At 33.3% G+C, this 24,858-nt stretch overlaps 1 protein-coding gene across 6 annotated transcripts in view; it reads right to left on the bottom strand.

The window, feature by feature from the left end:
• The window catches only part of Ppp4r3b (protein phosphatase 4 regulatory subunit 3B), a 61,765-nt gene that overhangs the window by 15,743 nt on the left and 21,164 nt on the right, over nt 1-24,858 (bottom strand). For all 6 annotated transcript variants that reach the window (XM_013066445.3, XM_013066446.3, XM_004867259.3 and 3 more), the window contains 7 exons: nt 21,384-21,461; nt 20,211-20,327; nt 16,759-16,875; nt 10,831-10,962; nt 7,308-7,410; nt 3,933-3,974; nt 2,141-2,299 (listed from right to left, as the gene is read on the bottom strand). In XM_013066445.3, the coding sequence (XP_012921899.1) occupies nt 2,141-2,299; nt 3,933-3,974; nt 7,308-7,410; nt 10,831-10,962; nt 16,759-16,875; nt 20,211-20,327; nt 21,384-21,461 (748 nt within the window). The remainder of the gene's footprint in view (nt 1-2,140; nt 2,300-3,932; nt 3,975-7,307; nt 7,411-10,830; nt 10,963-16,758; nt 16,876-20,210; nt 20,328-21,383; nt 21,462-24,858) is intronic.

Here is a 24,858-nt window from a genome sequence, read left to right as displayed (position 1 = left end):
GGGGATTTAGCTCAGTAGTGCTGCCATCTGCTTCACAAGTACAAGGTCCCGAGTTTGATTCCCGGTACAAAAAAAAAGAGACTGAAAACAACTGAAGCACTGACAAAAGTATGAGCAAACAGGCACTAATATACTGCTGGGAAATGAACTGATCTGCACACAAAGCTATGACTGTAAGAACACTGCTTATAATAATGGCAGTCCTAAAACAATATAAATATTTAAATAATGGAAATCCATTGGGTAATATCTATATTAATAGGGGTATTCTAGGATTATCAAAAAGGACTATTTATAAAAAAACAGGAAAACCTATCATAGGAACATCAATTTTTAAAAAATTAATATACAAATATAATGTAATTCCAATCAAGATAAACAATAAAACTGTTTTAAAGGTTTTTGTAGAACAAATGTCTATGAAAACCAAGAAAATTATGAAAAGGAAGGGGATCAGTATATATTGAACCTTATATCAGAAATATTGCAACAGCATAAGAATAAACATTGCTGCCAGGCATGATTGCACATGTCTATAATATTAGCTACTCTGGAGGCTGAAGGAAGAGGATCACAAGTTTGAGTCCAGCCTGGGCAACTTAGTAAGACCCCATCTCAAAATGAAAAATAAAAGGGGGTAGTGGTGTAGCTCAACGCAGAGGCCTGGGTTGAATCTCTAGTACCCTCTGAAACAAACAACAAATATAAAGAAACAAACATTGCCATTATTTCACTTGCTGAGATTAAAGATCAGAGTCTAGAAATAAGATACATGTATATCTTTAACTTCATGCATAAGTGATATTTTAATTTTGTGGGGAAAATATGGTTTATTTAATAAGTGTTGGCACAGTTGGCTATCTAGCAAAGATAAAAGTAGATTATCCTTCAAACCATACCCAAATACAGATGTTATATTTTATATACAGATATAAGTAGGTGATTAAACAGGAAAAAAACTGAAGAGAATATTTATATCATCTTAAGCCACAGAAGTCCTAAGACAAAATACCCAAAGGCCATAAAAAGATAATAAATTATATTTGTCATAAAGCTGTATGAAAAATACCATAATTAAAGGCATAGAGGGACATTTCCCTCTAAAATATAAATTGTTAATATATCTAATATACAAAGAGCTTTAAGAAAAAGACCACAAGCAATTCACCATAGGTAAAAATGCAAATTACAGTACACTGTGAAAAGATGCTATCTATGAAAATGCAAATTAGAAAGAAAATGGAATACTACATTTTTCCATCATCAGATTTATGGCATTTATTTAAAAGTACTAATAGATGAAATATCTTGTCTTCAAAAGCTGGTGGGGGTGGAGGGGGTGTGTATCTGGTTTGCGCAGGGCAGGGATGTAGCTCAGTAGAATGGCCCTGGGTTCATTCTCCGGTACTGAGGAAAACAAAACTGGGTAGGGGAGGGAGAGAAAAGGAAAAAGTATCTATAACAGATCGCTAGGAGAATGTCAAGTATTTCAAGCTTTTGGGAAAGTCCTCTGGCAGCTATATGTTAAAACTCAGAAGGATGTATTAAAATATATAAAAGCAAACCACAATGTAGTTTGGAGTGGCAAAAAAGCAACAATAATCCTGCAACCTATTCACTGGACAATGGTACAAAAATCTGTGTAGTTATGTGATAAAATTATTAAATGATAATTCACTGGAGGACTGGTTCTACCAGTGAAATATTGTCATGAACATGGTATTGTACTACAACAAAAGGTAAGCTAAGTGAATTTAAATGTGAGCAATATATGACTAGGGAACCATTATAACCTAATCCTCTTGCCCTTAAAACAAAAACAAACACCAAACCCAAAACCAAGAGTGGGACTTCTCACAAGCATTTCAGATAGCATATCCTGCTAGGTAAGTACTGTAATTTCAAATATGTTGCTTTAACTTTTATCTCTACCAAAAATATTTCTTTTCTTTGAGACAGGGTTTCACTATGTAATCCAGGCTGACTTGAACTCACTATGTAACCAGGTTGGTCTACAACTCATTGGCCTTCTGTATCAGCTTCATGGGTACTGGGATGACAGACATGTGACACTATGCCCCGCTCTCAAAAATGTTTCTTAAAACACTTTGCAATCTTGTTCATTTAAATTGTTACTTACACAAAGCCAAGAAAGTGTGCTTGGAATTCATCAAGACCAAGACTCTTCTTAGTAAGTCCTTGTTCATAATATAGTTTTTTATGTGGTAAGTGTGATGTTCCACACAAAATGTGAGTAACTCTAAAATTAAAGCCAGTAGCTGTGCTGTTTGATAATTATCTACAAAAGAAAGTCATCTCATGAAAATACTGTAATACAACTAAACAGAATAAATAAAGCTTATACCCTATACCTCAGAGCAAAAGTTAAAACTATATTTCCACCATTTTCACATCAGTTAAAAAGGCTATAGATTTTTTACTTTTTAATTAGGCAAACTGGAAGTATTATCAGTTTTACCTACTAAATATTTTTTAAAGCTTTTATTTGAGTAAAAAACGTAGTACGAGAAAGAAAAACTCACTACTACATATATGATAACAAAATGGTAATGTTTCCTTGGTAAGTAATTACACTATTAATATTAATAAATGTATAAAAGAGCCTATAGTATAGGAAACACCTCACATTTTTGCCTAAAGTAGCTCAATGCAAATTTCTTAAAATAAATTAATATGCTTTCTTTTAACACATTTATAAGGAAAGGACATTTTGGATACTTGAATAGGAAGTGAAAATAAAACATTGAGATTTTTAAATAATTTTAAAAATAACTTATTAATTCACAAAGAGAGAGCCATTAAAATAAAGTAGCCCCCCCCAAGAGGCTTTGGTTTATACATTCATGAAATGATTCTGAATTGTTTCTTGAACATCAAATTTTAAATGTGTATCAAGGTGGATAATCATAATCACATTCTTATGAATGCTTTAAGCAAGGAAGTTAAACTGTGAGGAGATTATGGAATCATACACAGAATAGAAAAAAATCAACACCACCAGGTGTAAGTATTTTATTTAAACAAGATTATATTTTGTGGAACAAGGTTGCCTGCCATCAGGAATAAGCCAGCATTCTTTTTTTTTCTTTGGTACCGGAGATTGAACTCGGGACATTGTGCTTGTGAGGCAGATGGTGGCAGCACTACTGAGCTAAATTCCTGGCCCAGCATTCTTTTTAATAACAGAATGGCCATGAAATAAAATATAATTATGGTATTTCAAAGATTTTTTTCTACATTAAATGTGAATAGCTTTACTTGCTCCAGTCTAATCTGTATAACAGCAAGTACACACACCATAGTCAAATTTTGAACTAGTCCCATACCATTTTAAAAAATTATCACAATTTTTAATTCTCAAATTTTATTTGTAAAAGATCTTAAAATAATGATCTACAGTCTTAAATGTCTTGTTTTCACTGTCCTACACAAATTTTAGAAATTACTCATATCTCTAATCCAATCTCTGAACAGACTCCTGACTTGAAATTGGCTCTCCTGGAGCTTTGATGATCCGGGCAGGAGAGATGTAATGCTAAGTGAACAGAGCACATATATCTTCAACACTATGAGGCCCACACTGCTATGCATGTTCTAAGTAGGACAACAGAGTTTACTAGACTTAGGATTATACACAATAAGCATCCAAATGTCATAAAGTGTAGTTTCTAACTAGTTTTAGTTTATTAGATTTAAAAAAAATAAAAACTAAATCCTCAAAATAAGGTCATAAAACAAACTAATTTATAGAAAAAAAACCAAAAACAAATTCTGAGCAAAACAAGTAAACATGTTCTTGGATTTTGTTATTTTGAAAATATGTTTTACTTAGCCTTGTATAGTTGTATTATATTCTGAATAAGAAAAAGCTTATAATTAGCATTAGTTCAAAAATATGAATTTGTACTTACCAGGACAAATTGTGTTGTTTTTGTTCAATCCAACAAATTTATCTAACAACAAAAAAATTACAATAAAACAGTTTAGTAACATCTTACATTTCTCTAGTACTTAATAATATACAATACCCACCTTCAATCATACTCTTCTTTTACCCTCATAATGACCATTAAGAGTAGATTGTTTTACTCTGGGCATTGTGGTGCACGCCTGTAATACCAGCTCTCGGGACTGAGGCAAGAGGATCACCATGAGTTCGAGGCCAGCCTGAATTATAAAGCTAGACCCTGTCTCAAAAAACCGAAGGCGAAAAAAACCCCACCAAAACAACGACGACAACGACGACGACAACGACAACAAACTAAAGAGTTGGTTGCTTTGGTCAATATTAATACACCCACTTGTAATATTTTATAGAAGTGGGTACAGATGTGGAATTATTAAAATATAGTATATATAGTATTCTGATTTAAAAAGTGAGATTACAACCAGAGATAAGACTGGTAAATCTTTTATCTTCTATTCATCAACCAAAAGTCGGTATATCTGATTTGCATATTTTGAAAAGGAAAACAAGAATTTAAAAAATTTCAGAATAACAAAACTCTGAATAACATGTTCACGCTTTTTTAAATAAAATAAGTAGGGTATTTTCTATCATACACTCATACATACATATTTGTATAGAGAAATGTAGGAATATATACCAGAACATTATTATTATTATTATTTATGGTACCTGGGCTGGAACCCAAGAGCAGTCTACTATGCTACATTCCCAGTCTTTTCATTTATTTTGAGACAGGATCCTGGCCAAGGTTCCCAGGCTGGCCTCAAACCTGTGATCCTCCTGCCTCAACCTCCCAAGTAGCTGAGATTATGGGCTTATGCCACCAAACCAAGCTTGAGGATTATAATAACAAAAACCTAGAAACATATATATTAGAAGGAGAACGGCTAAATTACAATATACTCATGGAAGATAATACTATGAAAGAATTAAATAAGAATTCTGGGTTATCAATATGACTAGATCTCAAAAATAGCACTGGATAAAAGGAAAAATACAAAATAGTATGTATAGTAGATGTAAATTTATCAAATTTGAAAAACAGAAAATAGAAGAAAATAATACCACATTATATTCATCAAAATAACATAACTATACACACATATAGGAGTGGTGAACTCCAAATTCGGCATACTTTTGAGCAATGGGAGAGTGGGGATAGGATAAGAATTAGAATCTGAAGATGTATACAAAAACTCTAAGTATGTAATTTTGTTTCATTTAAAAACTCTGAAAAAAAAAAGAATGGCAAGTTAGTTTTTAGAAAGCCTACTTGGAATATATGAGCATATGTTAATATGTTTCTGTATGCTGAAGTGGTTTGAAAAGAACATTAAACATACATTATTTAATGTACATAAATGTAATCATTCTGCAATAAAATGGGATGTGTTTTGGTACCCATTCAACTTTTATTTTAGGGAACTGGGGATTGAACCCAGGGGATTCACACTGAGCTACATCCCCAGCGCTCTTTATTTTTGAGGCAGGGTCTTGCTAAGCTACCAAGGTTAGGCTTGAACTTGAAATCTTCCTGCCTCAGCCTCCCAGAGTGCTGGGATCCCAGGCATGACCCGCTAAGCTTTGTTTTAATTTTGTATTTCTGAGACTCAATTAGATGATATATTAAAATCTATTTTAATTATTTTAACTGCTATATACTATTTTTCTATTACATGAATATACCACACTTTATTTTTCTATCACAAACAATACAGTAACATTCTTATACCTTTCATGCATATGCACAAACACTTCTTGGGTATAAAATCAGAAAGAAATTGATGGCATTGTATAGGGTATGCCTATGTTACTACTTTATTAATTTTTTAAAAATTGCCCTGGCTTCCCCTTATTTGATTATCAACATTTTCAGATAGTAGCTAATGCTCTAGTATGCCCCCACATTTTTCTGGTTTCACTAATTTTCTTGTACACAGGGTATGAGCTGAAAATACAGTGAATGTTTAAATAAAAATTTTTTAAAGGTAAAAGAACATTGCCATTAATCCCACTCAAACTATTCCCTTCATTTCAAACACACTTATCCCATTGTTCTCACCACTTTCTGAAGCAGTTCTGAAAGTTTTCTTTAGGAATATCTTTAGTTGTACTGAGGTGGCTGGCTCAAGGTCCTGAATCAATTTGAAACATTTACCTTTCAGGGTCATTTTGAAGAGCCAGAAGTCCCATAATGCCAGATCTGGTGAATAAGATGGATGAACACACACTATAATGTTTTTATGAGCCTGTCTTTCCACTGGATGGCACTTGGCTGTAGCATTCACTACATAATTTTTAAAAATCACGCCTCATAAATAGGCACTCACAAAAGAGGAGCTGCAGATTTGCTTCAAAAGTTGCAAGAATGATAAGTGTTTGAAACACGGGGGAGTATTTTGAGGGGGGATCAATGGTAATATGTATTCTATTGTAATAAATTGCTTTATATTTAAACATTCACATATTTTTCAATCACCCCTTGTACTTATCAAAGTCTTTTTGAATGTATTATGGTAAAATGATAATTTAAATATTGCACACTGATGAAATTTAAGAGAGCTAAAATATCTATGGGTTAAGTTTAATATAGTAGAAATCCTCTAAAAAATTGCTGCCAAATTAGATATACACAAATATGAATACCTGAAAAACAGACTTAGAATCACTGTAAGATTCTGCACTCTATGACACTTCAAAAATATCTTTTAGATTTCTACTTCATTTTAATCAACTAAAACCAGTATTCACATCTTATAAATGTGTATGCAATTTATTCAACAAAGATAGTATGGAAATGCAATTAAAAATACACACTAAAAAAATCCTTTGTCTCTATATGTCATATGATTATGCATTTATAGATTAAGTTAAAATATTTAAATAAGCAGGTCTTAAGTAAGCAAATAGCTAAACCTAACTACTCCGGGGGCTGATTATAAGTTCAAGGGAAACCTGGGCAAGTAAAATGAGATCTTGTCTCAAAATAAAATAAAGTGCTAAAAATGTAGCTCAGTGCTCCCTCCTTCAGTTCAATGTCCAGCACGACTAAAAACTAAAAAAAAGAAGAAAAAAGAACAACAAAAAAGTTTATGTTTTGTTTTGCTTTTAAAAATCAGTATCTGCTCTAGTCAACTTTTTGACTGACCCATCTACTACCTGATCCTGATTCAAGGAAAAAAAGAGAGCTTTCTGGAACTGACAAACTGTTCTCCAAGAATAGTAAATTCTGTCATATGAAACATGAACAGTTTGTTTTACTGTTTTATCCCTTTTAAAAAACAGAAATTATAAGCAGTTAAACAAGAGTACCTACCCTTTTCACATTTGTCTTCTGAAGTATTGGTCAAAAGTGGTGCTGTGAGGACATGCATACAATGGTTGTAGAAGAAATTCAGAAACTCACTTTTTTCAGCTTTCTGAAACATACAGAATTTTGAAAAATTACCTTTGTAATTAAAATACGCTAAGAATTAGCAGTGTAGGGCTGGGCATTTAGCTCAGTGGTTTCGTCGCCTGCTGCGCAAGTGCTAGGACCCAAGCTCAATCCCCGGTACCAAAACAAAACAAAACAAAACAAAACAACAAAAAAAAAGAATTAGCAGTGCAGGTTATACATGAACAACCAATACTTTTAAGATACTATGAAAGAACCCAAAACTGGTAACATTCACATCATTCTTTTATCTGCAACATGAAAATCAATCTATTTCATATTATATAATAAAAATGAAAGCAAAAGGACAGTATTATAAAAAAATTTTCCACAAGAATTGAGAATAATTGTTTCTTCAAAGATGCCAGTGATTTAAAGAATGACTCAGTTTATTGTACATGATTATTCAATTAACAGCAATATATACTGCATATCTGAAAATTTTGAAGATTAGATTTTAAGTATTCTTTCCACAAATAAATGGTTAAGTATAAGGTGAAAACACCCAAATAACTTGAATTAGGACAGCATGCACTATAATCACCACTGCTGATCATTTGTTTCTCATTGTACATAGTACTGACGTTTTCCCAATATAACCAACAACTGTATAAAATTGTCATCCTTAAAAATAAGACTCAAAAGTTAAAAAACAAAAACACTTAAATATTTTCCCGAAGAAAAATATTTTAAAAAGGAAAAAAATAAGTCATATGATTAACTTAACTGCTTAAAATTTAGAACCTTACACTTCAGTATTTAATCTGAATTTCAAAAACTACTGAATCAATTATCAAGCCATTAGATGAAAAGATGAAATTTAGATCTGTTCTTTGAATTTTAAAAGTTTGTGTTTTTCACGCCAAAGATTGAAACTAGACCCATATCTTTCACCATGCACTAACTTAAAAATGAAATGGATCAAAGATCTAAATATTAAAACAGAAACACTAAATCTGCTGGAAGAGAGAATGGGTAGAATGCTTGAGGACACAGGAGTAGGGAATGACTTCATGAACAAAACCCAGACTGCAGAGGAAATACTACAAAGAATCAACAACTGGGACCTCATCTTATTAAAAAGCTTTTGCACAGAAAGAGAAACCAACAGAGTGAAGAGACAACCGACTACGTGGGAAAAATTTTTTACCAGCTAGTCAGATAAAGGACTATTATCTAGAATATATAAAGAACTCAAAAAAAAAAAAAAACTGATCCTGCCCCCCCAATTTAAAGACCCAATGCAGGGGCCAGGGATTTAGCTCAGTGGTTCTGCTGCCTGCCTCGCAAGCGCAAGGTCCTGAGTTCAATCCCTGGTACCAAAAAAAAAAATAATAATAATAAAAAAAAAAAGACCCAATGCAAAAATGGGGATCTGAAATGAAAAGACACTTCTCAGAGGAAGAATTAAGAGATGCCAAATAAATATATGAAAAAATGTTCAACATCACTGGTCATTCGAGAGATGCAAATTAAAACAACGCTGAGATTCCAACTCACTCCACAAAGAATGGCTGCTATCAAGAAATCAATCAATAGGGGCTGGTGATTTAGCTCAGTGATTTCATGCAGGGACCTGAGTTTGATCCCTGGTACAACCCCCCCCCCCCCCCCCGCCCAAAAAAGAACCAATAACAAATGCTGGTGGGGCTGTTGGGAAAAAGGAACCCTGCTCCACTGCTGGTGGGAGTGTAGACTGGTGCAATCACTGTGGAAATCAGTACAGAGGTTTCTCAAAAAACTAAAACTAGAGATTCAATTTGACCCAGCTATACCTCTTCTTGGTATCTTCATGAAAGAATTAAAAGCATCATGCCACAGTGATATATGCACACCCATGTTTATAGTAGCACAGTTTGTAATAGCTAAATCTTGGAAACAGCTCAAATGCCCAACAACCGATGAGTGAATAAAGATGTAGTTTTTTAAATACAATGGAGTACTACTCTGCCATAAAGAAGGATGAGCTTCAGATATTTATAGCTAAATGGATGGACCCTGAGATCATACTCTTAAGTGAAATAAATTGAACATGCATGTTGAAATACTGCATTGTTTCTGTGGTGTGAGAAAATGAATGTGTAAATAAGGGTTAAGATGTATAATGGATGCCGGGGAATAGGAAGAAAGTGTTCAAATGAGAAAGGGAATGAGGAAGGAGGGAGAAAGGAAGGGAGGGACAAGAAAAAAAGTGAAAATAGAACGAAGAAATGGAAACAAAGCTTTTGTACATGGGGAAGGGAGGGGAATTTAGGGGGGAATGGGATAAAATTTTAAAAAATTAAAAATAGCAGTGTATATAAAAAATAAATAAATGTAAAAAATCTCAAAAAAAAAAAAAGTTTGTGTTTTCAGAAGCTGCTGTTTCATAATTGGATTAATCAACCCCTGTAACTACCCATTACACTGAGTTTGCCAGTGGGGATGGTGAGGAATGTCCTAGGATTCACTTTGTTGATGGTTGTAGAAAACTGAACTGTTTTGGAATATTTAACAATTGCATAAATAGAATCAAGTGTTTCAATGTGGTTGTCCCATTTTTATAGCCCTGCTGTGTATTTTTTCCACTTTTTGCCTATAGCTTACAGTTTGATATTTAATTTATTAGCGCTGCTCTGACCCCTCCCTCAAGAGAGAAAACTTCATGGGGTTTACTGTAAGTTTTCTGCTTACTTTTCTGGTATGTACTATAAGGCTTAATAATAAAAATGAAAATTTTTGGAAAAAATAAATTTAAAAGTTCATGATTTAGAAAAAATACCTTTTACTTTTTTGCCACTCATTTTTACATAATTGAGCCCAGAAACTTAACAATTTTATAATTAATAATGCACATGCTCTCTCATTATGAGAGGATTTTATTAAGGAAAATACTCTTCCACACTGAGATAACCATTATTTATATTCTAGAATACTTTCTTAAATCTTTTTTTATGACTTAGGTAGTTAAGATCCTTTAGTACATATTCAATTTTTTTCTTTTCTTATTGTGATAAAACCATATTAATATAAAATTTATTATCTTATCTACCACTGTAAAATATACAGTTTAGTAGTGTTACATATATTCACATTGCTGTGAATTTTTTTTTGGTACCAGGGATCAAACTCAGGTCCTTGAGCTTGCACAGCAGGCGGCGAAACCACTGAGCTAAATTCCCGACCCCAGTGCTGTGAATTTTTAAGAAGTTAACATTTAAGAGGCCAAGGATCATAAATGGTATCCCTAACATTTTATTAAGATTTTAACAGGTTATAATCTTGTATTTGTTGCAAAGAAAATTGCTACAAGAATACTACTGCTACTTGAATACCAAGTGTATACTTATGAAGGCATGTTTTCTTTCTCAAAATTTTATTACAAAACCATATAAAAAATTTTAATCTCAGGGTAATTTCTTACATTAGTTGTAGCCAGCATGTTCTCTGGATCAATTAGAGTACGAAGAAGTCCCATTAACTGAACTGCACCTCCTAGCTCAGGATCAGTGTCACAGATCATTTGTTCAATTACCACATTAATAAGAAGGATATCCTGAAAGAGAACATGTTTCCATTACACCACATTTGGACATAAGACAAATATGCCAACTGAAAAAGTCAGAATCATATACAAAATGGAAGAGTTTATTTAAAACTTTTTACTTCTGAATGTTTTTCAAAGTTCTAGAAACAAAAAGCAGAGGGCACCTCAGCTTTAAGGGAAGTAGAAAGCAACCCTATCAGTAACTTGTTCCCTGGAGGCTCCAAGGGATTCTTACTCTAGATTTTACCCTCAGGCATAAATATAGATTTATTTATAAATAAATAAATACCCTCAGGAATAAATTTAAATTTAGTAGTGGACTAAACAAATAGGATCACACATCATATAATCCTGAAACATAGATTTTTCAGCCTCTACCAAAAATGATTAAAAACCTTTCCTAGTCCCCCGCCCCTGTAAGTTATAAGTGCACAACTCTTCCTAGAGATAAGCAAGTGAATACTATGTTTATAATCCCTGTCAAGCAGATTTATTGTTACATTAGTAACATACTTTGGTTTTAATATAAAGAATTACAAAGCCGAAACAAACTTTCTTTGTATTTATTTTTTTTTAAAGTAGAAATTCTAAGAATTACAGTAGGATAAAAAGTGTACCAAAGGAAAAACACATCAATACAGTGGACTTGAGCACAGGGTCATCCATCACTTAATAACAGGGACATGTCCTGAACAAAGCATCCTTAGGCTATTTCTTTGCTGTGTAAATGACATAGACTATATTTACACATACATAGATGATAAGGCTTACTAAATACCCAGGCTATAAGGCATAAAACAATACAAGATTAAATCAAGCATAAGAAATGATGAAGTCTGGCATTGTGGCTCATGCTTGTAATCTCAGCACTCAGGAGGCTGAGGCAAGAGGATCATCACAAGTTCAAGGCCAGCCTAAACTACATAGCAAGACCCCGTTTCAAAAAACAAAGAAATCAAAAACATTACTAGGAAATACCTTCTTGTGATGTGAAACAATGATGTGATTTAAATTTTTTTTTTTTCTTTTGCAGTACTGGGGATTGAATCCAGAGCCTGTGCATTTAAGCTACATCCCCTTTTCAAAACATTTTTACTTGTAGGGCCAGGGGTTTAGCTCAGTGGTTTTGCCACCTGCTGTGCAGGCGCAAGGACCTGAGTTCAATCCTGGGTACCAAAAAAAAAAGCCCAAAACTTTTTTTTGTACACAGGATCTCACTAAGTCAAAGTTGCCTGAGCTGGGCTCAAACTTGAAATTCTCCTGCCTCAGTTTCCCAAAGTGCTGAGGTCACAGGTATGTGCCACCACACTCAGTGATCTTAAGCCTTTACAGGGTAACCCTAGTGAATTCATTCCAATGATGAGGCATAAAAATCTATTCCCTTTTAAAAGGTCCTAACAACTTCCTCCCCATTAGTGTCTTTTTATTTCTATGATTTTGTTTTGCTCCTTTTCTCAAATTGCCACTGTAGTTTCTGCAAGTATAATCTTCCATTCAGAATCAATCTTTAAATGCCAGTACAATTTATCTACAGTATACTGAAAAGGGGTCCAAGAGAGGAGTCAGCAAGCTACAGACTACCCTGCTGGTAGTCTGCTTTGTAAGAAAAGTTTTGTAATAGAACATTTATTAGAACAAAGGCACATCCATTAACTTTCAGTCAATGTCCAGTTCATGCTAATGATAGGTGGTGAGCAGACCATAAGAGCCACAATGTCACATTTACTATCTGGACTTTAAAAATAGCAATATTCATGTGAGTTTAACCAGTTTCTGAGTGACATCTCAAAGTTTTAATTCTAAATCAAAATTTGTAGAGAAATGATGTCCCTTTTTTTCATTTGCTCCAACTTCAAACCATTCTTAGAGGCACATACAGTACTTCCGTTATTAAAGTACATCTAAGAGGGCTCAAGAATTTTGCAATATTCCTCTCAAAATGAACAACACGGAAAGTTTTGGGTATCTATGCATGGAATTGAGAAATTACCCAGATTCTGAGCTCACATCTCGTATTTTCTGAATGGGAAATATAACGAACAATTTATTTCACTAATTCTTTTTTTTTTTTGATACTGGGGATCGAACTCAGGACCTTGCGCTTCTGAGGCAGGCAGCAATGCCACTGAGCTAAATCCCCAGCCCTTATTTCACTAATTCTGTAGACAGATTTCCCTAAAATTTTAACGTCTTGAGCCAAGTGTGGTGGCACATACCTTGTAATACTAGCTATTTGGTAGGCTGAGGCAGAATTATTTCAAATTTGAACCCAGCCTGGGCAAGTTAGCAAGATCTTGTCTCAAAATTAAAAAGAGTTTAGTATGTAGCTTAGCGGTAGAACACTTGCCTAGCATGAGCTAGGCCATGCGTTCAATCTCAAGTAGTGCAAAAAAACAAACAAGCATCTTGAGATTGTGATACATCTTGTAATTGATGGTATTCTATAGTCACTATCAACCATACAGTAATCAGAAGGAATTTACACGAAAATTTTCTACTGATACTTTCTGGTAGGATCAAGAAAACATTAGCATCTGTGTATATTAGGTTTTATGAACACCGAAAATAATTATGAAAAAGAAAAAGATGTCAAGTGCAGGAAGAATATCCTAAAGTAGTAGAATAAAAACTGATGGACTTCCAGTTTTAAAAATATTAATATAAGATTACCCCCTACTCCCTGGTTCTAGGGGTTGAACCCGGGGGCTTCACACTGAGTTACATGTCCAGCCTTCTTTATTTTGTATTTTGAGACAGGGTCTCACCAAGTTGCTGAGTTGCCCAGGCTGGGCTGGAACTTATGATCTTCCTGCCTCAGCCTCCTAGAGTGCTGGGATTACAGGTGCAAACCACCATACCCAACTTAACATAAGAATTTAATAAAAAGCTCATGCATATATTATAAACTGAATGAATGCTACAAATATGTATGTATCTCCAAAACTTCAACCCTTTCTGACATATTAGAAGCGCACAAAAATAAATCCTCAGATTCTACATTAGACTTTAATGGTCTAATTCCTTAAGTTTCCGAAATGGAAAAACAGCCTGGATGAAGAAAAGCTCAATCGGTTTTTTTTTTTTGGTACTGGGGATTGAATTTAGGACCTTGTGCTGGTGAGGGAGGCATGGTGCCACTGAGCCAGATCCCTGGCCTAATTTTAAAACGTAGTATACTTCCTAATATGACACACCAAAGGAAACATTATTTCTGAATCACTCCTGCCACAGAGAAATACCTTGAATCTATTCATGAGGATACATGAAACAAATCCAAATCATTGGGATAATGGATCAGAAGCTTTGTCTTGGTTACAATGGACATTACTGGCACAATTAACAAAATTAACAGGAATGTGAACTACAGAAAGCATTGTGCCATCATTTCTGCACTTCATTTTTCAATGGTTCAAAAAGAAAATATGTATGTATGAGTGTATATATACAAATGAAGGGAGAGAAAGACAGTGATTAAGCAAAGGACAGAATCAATGTGAAGAACATATGGGAGTTCTTTGTACTGTTATTGTAACTTTTCTATAATTAAAAATTTTAAAGTATAATTTCCTATAATTAAAAAAATTATAATTTTAAAATTATAATTTCCTATAATTTACAGGCATGGGGGGCATGCCTGTAATCTCAGCCTTCTGGGAGGATGAGGCAAGATGTTGCAAATTTGAGCCCAGCCTGAAAGACTCCGTCCAAATTAAAAGTGAAAACTACGTAGGGATTTAAAAAAAAAAGAAAGATTGATTCAAAGTAAATTGTTAAAGAAAATGGAGGATTTTTAAGGAACAAAATGTGATTTGTTGAACACAAAATACTGAAGTCAAAGATGGAGATTATCTTACATATTTTTAACTTCTTTTTATGGCAAATCTCAGACATGCACAAAACCAGAGAAAATAATATAGTAAATCCCACCCATCATCCAACTTCAATATTAGCAAATCTTATCTATACCCCAACCAATTTATTCATATCCTCCAGAATTACTTTGAAGCATACTTCATATAAATTATATTGTAAATAGTTCAGCATGAACCTTTTAAAAGTGACTTTTAAAATAATAATCCCAATACTATCGCATTAAAAATATAAATATATTCTTAAATAAGAAAATACTCGCCAAACTAAGTAGCTCAGTAATAACTGCATTACTTATTTTGTGAGGTTTTATACTAAGTTTTAATGAATGCCTCAAAGGCCATTAGCATAAAAATTTATGCAATGTGTGGCAATAACAAAAAAACAGCAATTACTGATTGGTAAGCTGATACTTTTAGCCTGTATAGAAACAATGCCAACCATAAAAAACATTAATATTTCCCATATCTTAATATGTGAACTTTAAAGTACAGTAAGATCCCCATGTCAAAAGAAAAAAAAAACTGAGAGGCATTTTTCATAGTGAAAAAAAAACAATTGCTTCTTCTCTAAGTCTTATGTATTAATTATATGTAAACAAGAGAAGTACTGCCAATGAAAACAAAAGTCAAAGCTTTAAGAGTTAAGAACTTTACAAGTTAACAGTTTACAGTTATGGTCTGTGTGAGATTTATGGTCATTTTATGATTAATTCCTTTACACAGATTGCTAAGAATACAGCAATGGGAGTGATCATTTCAGTTATCTCTTGTAAAGGACAACACTGAAATAGTAAGAGTAATTATGAAATGATGAATAAAAATGTACTTATTTCTTTAAAATCGCATTGAACAATGTTTTTTTTGTTGTTGTTGTTACTGGGGATCGAACTCAGGTCCTTGCACATGCAAGGCAGGCGGCATAACCACTGAGCTAAATCCCTGGCCTGAACATGTTTTTTTAAAAAAAGTTAAAATATACTTCACACAAAATTATTTCTCTGTTGTTTAAACTATAGTAATAGACAGACTGACTCTGAAATGAAATTTCTTTTAAAAAATGGAAATAACTAAAAAAGCATAAATGTTAGAAGACACTAAGAAATTGAATATGAAGGCTAGAGGTGTGGATCAATGGTAAAATGCTTGCTTAGCATGTAATGTAGTCTGGGTTCAATCTCCAGCACTGTCAGTAAAAAAAGAGGAAGACATTAAACATGAAACATATAAAGCTATAATTTAATCCAATAATTCATGCAAGCATCAAATTAAAATTCAGAATCAAACTATTTCCTTAAGAAAGCCCTAATTATACTTCAATTAAATTGTACTTAACCCTAAATTATTTTTAATAGAAGATAGAGTACTTAAACTACAACTATATGTTTATTTTGGCCTTAAAATATTTTAAGGCAAGTTGGGCATGGTGGCGTACGCCTGTAATTCCAGCATTCTGGGAGGACTGCTGTGACTTCGAGGCCAGCCTGAACTATAAATAAAGTGAGACCCTGCCTCTAAAAAAAAATTTAAGGCAAAAAATTTAAATATTTCTATAGTGGCAAGATACAAAACTGATATCACCATTAAACTTTCATTCCCACTTTAAAAAAATGAACAAATTAAAGCAAATTCTTAGCTGCATTAGGTAAGAATATGAACTGCAAATCTTGTCAGGGACTGAAATTACAGTTCATTAGCCCTTCAAATTAAAAAAAAAAATCAGTATTTAAGAAATCTGACCAGACTGTAATATATCCCAATACTGAGTTGAATGTTTTTCCTCTGCAATAAACAAATCAATTGCTACATATTCTGACTTTGCCAAAGTCACAACTAATTTTCTTCCAAAATTAAGATTACAGTTAAGCTTTCTCTCACAAGTTTGTAAACAGTACTCCAAAGGCAATTTACATAGAACTGCAGCATTATTACTTACGTCATCACTTTGCTGGGCTTCTTGCATTACAAATTCTCGGACCATAGAGGGGCTAAATTCTACTAGATAAGAAAATATATCTGTAGCAGCTGATCTGACTTGCAAATCATCCATGCCCTGATAAAAGGAAAGGAAGATTACTTAGTGACTGTTAATAAAAGTTATTTCATGTTCAAATGGGAAGGGGGACAAGGGAGGAAGGAGAGAGAAATGAAGGAAGCGACAAGAAAAAAAGTGAAAATAGAAGGAAAAAAATGGAAACAAAGCTTTTGTACATAGAGAGGGAAAGAGGCTTGAGGAGGAAATGAAATAAAATAAAACTTATTTTTTAAAAAAGTTATTCTTGTACTCCCTTTTTCTTTCCCAAATCCATGTATTACTTCTCAAGTAATGTCTTGGATTAAGGCATTGAGCTGCAATTAAAATACATAATCTTTCCATCCTCTGGTTCCTGTCTTTTTATAAATACTACTGTTTTGGGGCAGGTCACAGATTAGTTTCTGCTATTTGTTTTTTTAGACAATTAAAAAGAAATATTTGGAGATTTTTCAAAACTAAAAATATAAATTCCACTGGACCCAGCTATTTATCTTTAGGTACCTTCCTGAAAGAGTTGAAGACATCATATTGGAGTGATATATACATATCCATGTTTACAGCAGCACAGTTCATAAGCTAAATCTTGGAAGCAGCCTGTACGTCCATCAACAGATGAATAGATAAAGAAAATGAAGTATTTAGACACAGTGGAGTACTATTTTGCCATAACGGACAAACCTGAGTCATTTGTAGGGAAATGGATGCACCTTGAAATAAATCAGGCACGTGAGTTTAAATACTGCATGGTTTTTCTTACATGAAAAACCCCAAATATAAAGAGCAAAGTAAAAGATACATAATAGGTTAATAATAGGAAGATAGATCTTTTGCAAAAGAGAAAGGGACCATAAGATGGAGGGAGAATGGGAAGGGGATGAAAAAGACTTAAGATGTGTTATGTACATGTACTAACTTCCCATGAAGAATGTGGTTGTTACGTACTACAAACATGTCCTAATAAGAAAATAAAGTGAAAATAACCCCAATATGATAGATTTCAAAATGACTAAAAAGTATCAAATTCCCAACAGAAAAAAACTGACTGATGTACAAATATTATGCCTCAATTTTTAAAAAGAACTGCATATAGAATATCTGCAATCAAAGTCAATCTCAAATTATATTTCTAAAATTAAATTATTTGGGGAGATGAAAAGCTCTGTGTACTTCACGATCCAACAAACATATAGAATATTCTGCCAGTTCATTCAGCATCACAAGGGATTGGGACAGACTTGAGTCTGACTGGTCTTTTAGTCTGATGTCTCCCTTGCTTTACTGCTGAACAAACTGGACTAGAGAAGCAAAGGACCTTGGTCAAGACCAACATATGCCAGAAGGAGAATTTGCCATCTTTGTTCTCTGTTCTGACCTTGCAGGGGGTGTTGTCTCCCTCAATCCTTTAAGAGTAAGCCACAGTCCAATCATTAGTCAGGGCATGATGGTCCTGCCCAAGAAGCTTTCTTGAACTAGGGCAGCACTGTGTGGCAGAACTTTCTACAAAGTTAATTGTTCTGTATCTGCCCTGTCCAATATGGTAATCCCAGCATCTTGGGAGGCTGAGGCTGCAGGAAAACAAGTTCAAGCCTAGCCTGGGCAACTTAATGACAGCTTGTTTCAGAATCTAAAAAAGGGCTAGGAATACAGCTCAGTGTGACAGCCCTAGGTTCAATCCCCAGTAACACACATATACACACACAGAAAATCAGCACAGGATTACAAAGCAATGCTTTAAAGATGCTGTTAAAAACTCCAGCTAGGAGCTTGGGATACAGCTCAGTGAAGTGATTGCCCAGCACGCACAAGGCCCTGGGATTGATCCCCCAGTCCCCCTATTACCCCCAAATCCAGGGAAAGGATTTATTTAAATATATTCAAAAACAGCAAAGAATGTTGTCTTCTAACTAAGACTTTAAAGGTTACCAGATCTGTCTTTTCTCCTAGATTTGCCAAGTAACTGAATCTATTCCATAATTTGCCTAATAGAAGGTGCTTTGAAAACACCTTTTGGGCACTTTTTGGGTATCTTTACCCCTTTCCCAAAACTTAATTTTCTAAGCCAATAATTGTGAAAACAATCCTTGCAGTCCTCAAAGTGTGGCCCTGAAAATCCTAGCAAAGGATCTAATAACCTTTTCAGGAAGTCTACAAGGTTAAAACCATTTCATAATACGTAATATTAAAGATTATTTATTTGCCTTTTTCAGTCTCAATCACAAGGACAATGTTGTTTTCCAGGGGCTTTATGACATGTGACACCACACAAATTAGATACAGAAGCAACTATGAGACTCTAGCTATGTTCTAAACCAGACATTAAAGGAATTAGCAAAACAGAAAAATGAAACAAAAACAAAGATAAAACAATGCTGCTCTTCTCACTAAATTATTGTTTTAGAAAAATTATTTTTTCATAGTTTATTTATATTGACAATAATGGGCTGCTTATTTAAAATGAACACTACTAAAATTTCTCATTTTAATTTTTCATGTAGTAAATGCCAATGGATAAAAATAATAACTGGGAAAGGGACCAAGAGATGGAGGGAAGTGGGAAAGCTGGGAGGGTAAAAGGTAGTAAAAAGAATTAAGATATGTTATATACATGTACCAAGACTATAAACATGTATTATTGAAAAATTTTTAAATTCATGAAGAAAAGGTAACTGAAGTACGAGAACCATGACCTAACCCGCAGTACCCTATTGGGCCATTTGTCCCTTCCTTACTCCACCCCACTGGTCTAAAAAGAAAAGATATTTCATTACTATCTATAAAATATCCTTAACATTGTTACAAAGAAGGTAAATATTTCAAAAACATGAGGGATTTTTATACACCTGAAGGCATATTACATGGAAATGATAACATACTGACGTAACAAATTAAACAGTAAATATCTGAAAATTCAAAGTAATTCTGTAGTAGTACAACAGCTGAATAATAAACTATAGAATTTAATATGCTTTATCCAATGCGCTCCACGTTTCCCCTGAAATAAGACCTAGCTGGTAAATAATCAGGCTTGAAAAATAGAGATAAAAAATGCCCGCTCTAATGAACCTATTCTTGCCTTACCTGCCTTATGGAGTAACCACAGAGCAAGAGAACAGTAATGGCAGGTAAGGTAAGGATAGGCTGATAGGAGCTGGCATTTTTTATCTCTAGGTCTTATTTTTGGGAAAAGAAAATATATATGTGTGTATATTTATTTATATATATATGTATGAGTGTGTATATAGACAAAGAATTCAATATGCTTCACTGTAATAAACTGTTTCCCATGCATAATAAAAAAAAAACCTATTACAAGCTCACAATTTTAAAAACATGAAAAGAAACCATACAATTACCATTACGATTTCAAGTGCAGGAAGAATTCCCAATTTTGCTAAAGTTTTGAAAAATGCATCCCTGTTTTGAGGCTGTAATGTCTGAGAAAATGCACAAAATTCCTTGAAAAAATTGACCTGTAATGTTAAAAAATTATAGTGAGATATTGATAAACATAAAAATAAATTAGGGTACACTATTTTAGCTACTACAGTATGGGAATCACCCTTCTGAAGGATCTTGTTTTTTTTCACAATACCCTAGCTCCTCAAACCCTACATTAAAAACTACCATTCTAGGGCCGGGGATTTGGCTCAGTGGTCTCGCCGCCTGCTGCGCAAGCGCAAGGACCTGAGTTCGATCCCCAGTACCAAAAAAAAAAAAAAAAAGAACTACCATTCCATTAACAGTTAACCTTTCATTATTTCTCAAATATTGAATCTAAATATATTACAGTGCAAAAATGCTACGTAAGGCATGTGCATACAAACTATCTTATACTAAACTGGCTGAGTTCCCACACAGCCCTCTAAAACATGATACAATTTTAGGAACTAGAAGGGCTCTCAGAGATTCCAGCTTAAAACACTAATTTTACAAATAAGAAAACTGGGTATACTATTGATAAGTACCCAAAGATGATTCAGAAGTTTTTAAGTCAATAATCTTTCATTATTTTATAGAATACTCAAATCCATTATATTTGAAAAAAGGGCAAACATCTAGCAAAAAGCAATCACTATTTTTCCCTGCAAACAGCTTATATTTTGAAAAAAATTCTTACAAAAAATGCATATAAAACATTTCAAAAAAACCAAATTATTTACCATTCACTTTGTCAAGAAGCATTCCCTTTACACCTCCTGTTTAAAAAGGAAAGCATCTCTAGTATGTAAGTATCAGTAATTACAAAAATGTCTTTGCAGTATTGTTTTCATATAAAACCACTTATATGATCTGGGATTTATAAGGAATTCAAATTCCCTCACTGAGGGGGAAAAAAACAACAAAACACTGTAAGAGTTTTCTACAATATATAAAAACAAATTTTTAGAAATTTTGAACGGTAACTTCAGAGTTCAACTTAAATACATTTTTTATCACATACTGATTTCAACAACTTCAAGATTAAAGATTATGCAAGTCAAATGAGTAAGTCCTCTTTAAGAATTTGAATTTCAAAAATAACTTACCAATTCACGTCGTTTATCATCATCTGTAGCCTCATCTGTTAATTGTGCAAAAACTTCAGACAAAAACTTTTCGTCTTCCTGCATGAAAAGAAATTATAAAATATTAATAAAAGTAATAACTTCTGAATTATACAAAATACTGTAAAAACAGGCGAAAAATAGCATTTCATCAGAAAACCTAGAATTTCAGAATACAGAATCTAACTAGAAATATCACTATTAAAGAATGCTTTAGGAAACCCACAGATATTCTATAGGTACTGTGGCAAACTAATTTAATTTTGGTATCTTTTCTAGCCCGCTTTTAGGGTCTATTTATTCTTAGAACACAGTTCAAACAGGTCTGAGATCTCACTGCCATTTCATAGACGATTAGAAAACACATGGCACAGGAACAGCAGTAAAGGAAGCTAAATTCTGGCAGCAGGTAAGATTAAAAGGCCACTCAAAACACAAAATCTCATAAAATATAATAATCATCATCTCTGCCCAACTAGAGCATTCACATGTTGTTGTAGTCTCCAAGAACATAACTAAAGGACAAACTACTATAATAACTTCATTCTGACTCTGAGGTATTAAAAGACAGGTTAAGTGTCAATTTCCTAAGCACTGTTTAAAAGCACAAACAAAATATAATAAACTACGTAGTTTTTCTTTTTAACAGTGACAAAGTTTATTTAAAAAAGTAAACATGATGAATAAGGGAGAAACTGGCTTGGGCCAAAAAGAAGAGAAAAGGTACTCTGGAGGACACAGGGGAGACTATTGTGAGGAAAACCATGATAGCCTAAACTGTGTATTTTTAAATATAAAATTATGTGTGAAAGTATAGAAGGGATACACATTAAAATGCTAATTTGGTGACAGATTAATTTTTTTGTTTTTACTGTACTTCTCAAATTTCTGCAGTAAGTAGTCTATGAAATACAAAGGAAAAAATTGACAAATATCGAAATTCATTTTACAAGATCTACATCAAAATCCGCTAAAAGAAAACTGAATTTATCAGTGCTTTTAAGCTTTAGTTACATCTTCAAAGTTTACTTTTATGAAGTGAAATTCTATTAATTTTAATTACTTAAAATGGCATCTTTTAAAAATGTTCATAACAATAAGATTTGCATGACGGACAGCAAAATCTAACCGTAATATATAAAGGATATATTTCAAATACTTATCTTTTTCCTACTGTGGATTACCCACTAAATGACATGGATTTAAGTCTTTTGTGAAATATGATGGAGCATATATGAAGAAATACATGAATGATAACCTCTCTGTACAATCATACAAAGTATGCAGTTCTCCCACCAAACATCAGTGGGTGCTAGTCAAACACAAACACTGGGAGATAAATGTTTTCATTAGTCTGACTCAGAATGCTATTTGTTATTTATAGCATTGACTCCTTTTTATTGTTTTGATAAAGAAGTACATATTTACCTCTACTCACATCTTTAATAATTTTTTATCTTCCTATTATCTCTCCCAGATTAAATCTTCATTCCTTCCTGTCTGAAGATTTTTAACTTTTTTCAGAATATTTTCATAGAATAAAGTTCCAACTCCTTGATAAATGCAATTTCCCATTTAAATTCTTCTTATATGGTTCAGTACTTGTGAGCTGATAGCTAGAACTGTATAAAATATTATACATATAGGAAATCTCAAGTACTATGAAGTTCATTAGGAGAATGTTTTCTGACTGCTAGTATATATATAATTTTAATTTCTAGCATTAGTCTTCAAGCTACAAATCAATGTGTTTCAATGTATACTGCAGGGAAACAAATGACTGAAAACTTTTAATGGCTATCACATGTGTTTAGAAAAAGACAGGTCTTTTCCTAAATCCTTACTTTGCCAAGTAATTAAGCTAATCTTTTTAGACCACTTTCAGTTTTCCTTTCACTTGAGTTTTTGTTTTAGCAAAGTATAATTATATAAATTGTTAAATTGTGTGTGGCTATTCTGGATCACAACAAAATGTGAAGAGAGGCTTCTTCTATAAAGTCTATCAAACACTTTTCTTTCGAATTTAATGTAAAACCAAGCAAAACAAAAGTGAATACATTCATCATGCTTAGAATGACTTAAACATTCTAAATTTAAAATTGGACCAGGCTTTTTAATATTACTCAAGACACTGTCTAGTCCAATTTTAAACTGCAGGAGACTGAAGTCCAAAGTGTGGAATTGAGGCTAGTGACAGAATAACCATTTAGAATCTGGACCTTAAAAAAATGTCACTCTTACCAAATAAACTTCAGGATAGTTTCCTAAGTTCAAACTTAAGAATCAACTACAGCAAAAGACACACAAGTTAGAAAGGGCTGAATCTAATAAAATTAAACATGTTAAACCCTTTACCTGAATTTAAAAAAAAAATCCCTTGAAAGGAATCATAACAAATACTTTTTAAGGCATTTGAAGATTTTACATATTTAATTAGTAACAAATGAAAAATTAGAAGCTTCTCTCAGTGCTGAAACCTGATTATCTACAAAATAGATTAAAAAAAAAAACAAAAACCACAAATTGTACTGGGTTTGCTTTAAGCTCAACTCTTACCTAGCACCGAAGAAATACTGTGTATGGTATGTGTTAAAATGTCAATATATGAGGTTATTGTCCCTAAACATTTCTAGTAAGGGCAGAAATTAAAACTTCTTATTTTTTTGGTACCAGGGATTGAACTTGGGACCTTACGCTTGCAAGGCAGGTGGTGGAATCACTGAGCTAAATCCCTGGCCCAAAACTTCTTCATAAAAGGATCTTATTCTCTAACTATTAGCGTAGAAATAACCTTGCTTTGGGGCCGGGGATTTAGCTCAGTGGTTCTGGCGCCTGCCTCGCAAGGGCAAGGCCCTGAGGTTCAATCCCTGGTACCCGCCTCCCCCCAAAAAAGAAATAACCTTGCTTTATAGGCCCTTAGGAATTTAATTTATAAAACATGTTTAAAGTATATTTCTAAATTTTAGGAACTGGAATTTTGTTCAGCAATTAGCTAGAAAATTCAGATTAACTAAAATCTGATGCCCTTAACATGTCTACTTTAGACAACAATGTCAACATATGTTATAGTACATAGTAGGGGCCACGAATGACATTATGTGCTTTCATATAACTTCTCAGTTAACCTATTTTAGACAATTATTTATATATATACTTGTACTATTAAATTTCGGTCTAGTTAATAAACATGAACATTTTCATTTGCCTTAATTCATGCAACAGCAGACAGTCATCTGAAAGGCCACAGAAATGCATGCTAGATAGTCAGAAGGCTGTGTGAAAACATCTTATATCTAGCCAAATATCTCTACATGGAAACCTGAGTTGAGGTTTTGGAATTGGGAATTTCAAGGCCACTGGCCACAACCTTAGTTACTTTTCTCATGCATTTTTGAAAATTGAACTCAGCATCACTATTGGCACATATAAGATAATTAAGTGGTAAGTCTTATTTAAA

Source organism: Heterocephalus glaber, unplaced genomic scaffold (genome assembly GCF_053883595.1).
Source record: "Heterocephalus glaber isolate CG9 unplaced genomic scaffold, H.glaber_assembly_v1.0 deba00001457, whole genome shotgun sequence".
NCBI lineage: Eukaryota > Metazoa > Chordata > Mammalia > Rodentia > Bathyergidae > Heterocephalus > Heterocephalus glaber.
The sequence above is the reverse complement of the archived record's forward strand: the minus strand, read 5'-3'. Positions and strand labels throughout refer to the sequence as shown.